General features: G+C 52.3%; 1 protein-coding gene across 1 annotated transcript in view; it reads right to left on the bottom strand.

Annotated features, from left to right (window-relative positions):
• Positions 1 to 3,390, bottom strand: part of EXOC6B (exocyst complex component 6B) — a 274,237-nt gene that overhangs the window by 6,350 nt on the left and 264,497 nt on the right. The window contains exons 20-21 of the mRNA XM_035894470.1: positions 2,020 to 2,132; positions 228 to 239 (exon numbers count right to left, since the gene is read on the bottom strand). Of these exons, the coding sequence (XP_035750363.1) occupies positions 228 to 239; positions 2,020 to 2,132 (125 nt within the window). The remainder of the gene's footprint in view (positions 1 to 227; positions 240 to 2,019; positions 2,133 to 3,390) is intronic.

Consider the following 3,390-nt stretch of genomic DNA (forward strand, 5'->3'; position numbering starts at 1 on the left):
CACCCTCAATAAAGCCAAGGTTTGTTTAAATTAACCTATAAGGAAGAAAAAAAAAAAAAAAAGCAACAGAGTAAAAGCTCCTCTTTTAGCTCTAATTAGTGCATTTGAGACGATAAAGTTACCGGCGGGAACCGTTTCAAAGCCTGCTTGCATTTAGATCATTTAGTGCTCCATTTCAATCAAACAATAAAGGCACTGCAAGGTGAGGGTAAAAGCAGCATACTTACACTCGTGATATCCTACGGGAGATGTGGAGGGGAGCGGATCAGGCTACGGCCGGGGCGGTGCGGAGTCCTGGGGGAGCTGGTGGATGATGCACGGAGATTCCCCAAAGGGCTTGAAGCCCAAGCGGAGACAGGGCAGAGCCTGCCGGAGCACGCGGGCGATGCCATGCCGGCGATGCCACGCAGGCGGTGCCACGCCGTGAGGATGCGGGAGACGCAAGCGCCACGCCGGTGACTCCACCGGGGCTGCCTCCGGAAAGTGAAGGGGATACGTGACGATTGCCGTTCAAATGAGACCCCTTCTGGGGAGAAGGCTGGCAAGCCGAGCCAGGCTTTGTGGGTTTTTAACACCACCACCGAGCAGGGCTGCTGTACGCTCAAGGGCTACCTGGGGAAAATGGCCAGGAGCTTGGAGCTGCCCTCCTGCTGTCCCGCTGCCTTCCCAGCAGCTGCCACGGATCCCAGCTCACTGCCTGCTCCCAGTTCCCTGGCTCTTCCAGCTGCTTCATGTCCAAGCTCTCGGATTTTTACCATTTTATCGATAGCTCTGAGTATACCTCGTGCTTTTCCATCACGGATGCCAGGTTGCGAATACGTTGCGAGTAACACAACATATTACACAGCACGTATAAATATGTATGTAAACCCAATGCTATAATGTATGAAAGTGCTTCAACACACAGCAACTCCCTAAATTTAGGCCCTGTGCACCGTACCATCATGAGTTGCTGTGAAATTAGCTATTCTCCTCTGCGGGAGAGGAGGCGGGGTGCTTACGTGGACCACAGATAATACAGATGCAACTCCAAAGCTTGGAAGCACACCAAGGTCCGTCTTCTAAAAGTGTAGCCCCAACTCTAAACTAGCCATCTCCTCTTCTGCAAGCAACAGAGAAAGAGAGGAACTCCAAAAACCAGCTCAGACTCCTCCCAAGGGTCTGATTTCCCAGTAAACCCAACCAAATCCGACTGCAACCTCGCTTATCCTGCCTGCTCCTCCATGCAAGACTCAGCAGTGGAGCGCTCATGGTGTGAGCTGCTTGGAAATTCATTAATTATCATTTCTGGCAGGTCACTTCTCTGTCATATCAGCTGGAAGATCAGCTGTGAGGTCTGACAGTAGCAAAGGGGCAGGAGTAGGGCTGATCCTCCCAACCAGAGCCTGGAGGTCTACCAGAGAGAAGGTCGTCTGGGCCACCTCTGACCACACTGGGTGACCGGTGGCACTTCTCTCCCGTGTGCTCAGAGGGGTTACAAGCAAAGCAAATCCCACTCCTTGGGTCTGCAGCAAGCTCATGGGCTTCCCCTCCTTGCGGCTGGCTTGTAGGACTGGCACCAGGCCCAGATTCAGCCTTATCAAAGAGCGTGCCCTTGCTAAGGGCAAGCCCTGGAGCACACAGCCAGCTAAAGGCACTGCCCCGTCCCATAGCTGGGCTTTTAGCACTCGGTCCTCTCCATGGATCCAACAGAAGGGAGATAGATGAAGTAGAGTAGAGTAGAGTAGAGCAGAATAGAACAGAACAGAATCATGGAATCATAGAATGTTTTGGGTTGGAAGGGACCCCTAGAGGTCATCTAGTCCAGAATAAATAGAATAAAATAGGATTTTTCTATTTGAGCTCTCACTGTCCACCCAGGGGTGAAAGCTTTGCTCACTGGGTCACAAGGACCCTCCTGCTCCCCAGGCTGCCCCCTCCAGGCACCGCACATGTGGTGGAATGAGCTGCTAGAAGACGCGTTTGCCCAAAAGCGAGATGGGGGTGAGAACCACCCTGGGTGCCCGGACCCGCACTCACTTTTCCAGCAGGATGAGGGCTGTCGTCGGGTTGACACGGAGATACTTGCACGTGGGTTGCCCATAGTCAGCCAAGTACGTCGACCAGTCCCACTGGATGAACAGATCTAGGAGCTGAAGGAGCCGCCGGAGAGAAAAAAAACAAACAGAAAAAAGGTTTTTAAAAGCTGGCGAGAGGGCGGGGGGTTTATCTGAAAGCTGGCAAAGATCCCGGGCAGGTAGCGTCAACCACAAAAAAAATGGTTTGCAGTCTTTATTAATTTATTTAATATCATTCTGCTAATATCCAATTATTAACTGATTCCTATTTAATGGTAAATTTATTAATATTTAATGCTAATTTATGCATGGCTATATTAATATCGCCATAGTGCACTCCTGCTATGTTATCTCTGTTTTGGGGGCAAACTGGTGGTACAGGGGATATGAGGACTGAGACACCCCAAGGAGGCAAAGAACCCCAGCGCCCTGATGCTCTCAGTGCCTCAGGAGGGCACTTTTGGGGTCAAAGTCACCACTGATTTCTTCTGTCCCCAAATAACCCCCAGCATCGTTTGAACTGTGCCAGAAGGATTTCTCATCCTGCTTGCTCCGTCTCAACAACTCCCAAGAGCTTTGTAAGCGTCTCTAATGACGAGAGCTCCCCGGGGAGGTGTGGGACCCATCCAGGAGCTTAAGATAAACACATCCAGGGTTTATCTTGGGTGAACGCAGCTACCAGCAGAGACTGGGAGTCCCAGGTGGTTTCCAGACGTTTGTAAGAGAAACCACCAGCCCCTGGCAGCGGGGGAAGGAGAAAGCAGATTAATTCAGCCATCCGTGACAGTCCTTTGCTTCAGAGCCCCAAAATTTGCACCTGAAGCCCTTCACCTCTGCAAAGGACCCCCTCAGTGCCTCACTGCACCCACTTGATTCCGGTGAGGAGGGAGCAAACCACAGCCCAGGTTTCCTAAGCGCCCTCTTCCACCCCACCTTTCACATCCTTAATTTCCTTCAAACCTGAGCAGGAGCTCCCGCGTCTTTCTTTCGAGGACCTCCTCACCCCTAAGAGGACTGGCCTCTCCACCCACCCACGACAGCACAGCTGAGGACATATGAGATGAAGCCTTCACCTCCATCATCTAAAACAGGTTAATTAAGAGCGGCTGCATTTCCCTCCCCAACCTTCTGCCTTGGAGAGCTGCCGTGACCGCTCTAGAGCAGGACAGGCTGCCAAGCGCGCGGACGTCTTCATCGCCCGCCTCTGCGCGTCCCAGTGCCCACTGCTGAAGCCTGGAGAAGAAGGACCATCCCGCGGCCAAGCAAGGACCATAGAGGGCTCATTGTCCCCGCGTCTCCATGGTTTTCCTGGAGAGTCCAGCACTGTTTAACA

This window comes from Egretta garzetta, unplaced genomic scaffold, assembly GCF_000687185.1.
Source record: "Egretta garzetta isolate BGI_Z169 unplaced genomic scaffold, ASM68718v1 scaffold505, whole genome shotgun sequence".
Classification (NCBI taxonomy): domain Eukaryota; kingdom Metazoa; phylum Chordata; class Aves; order Pelecaniformes; family Ardeidae; genus Egretta; species Egretta garzetta.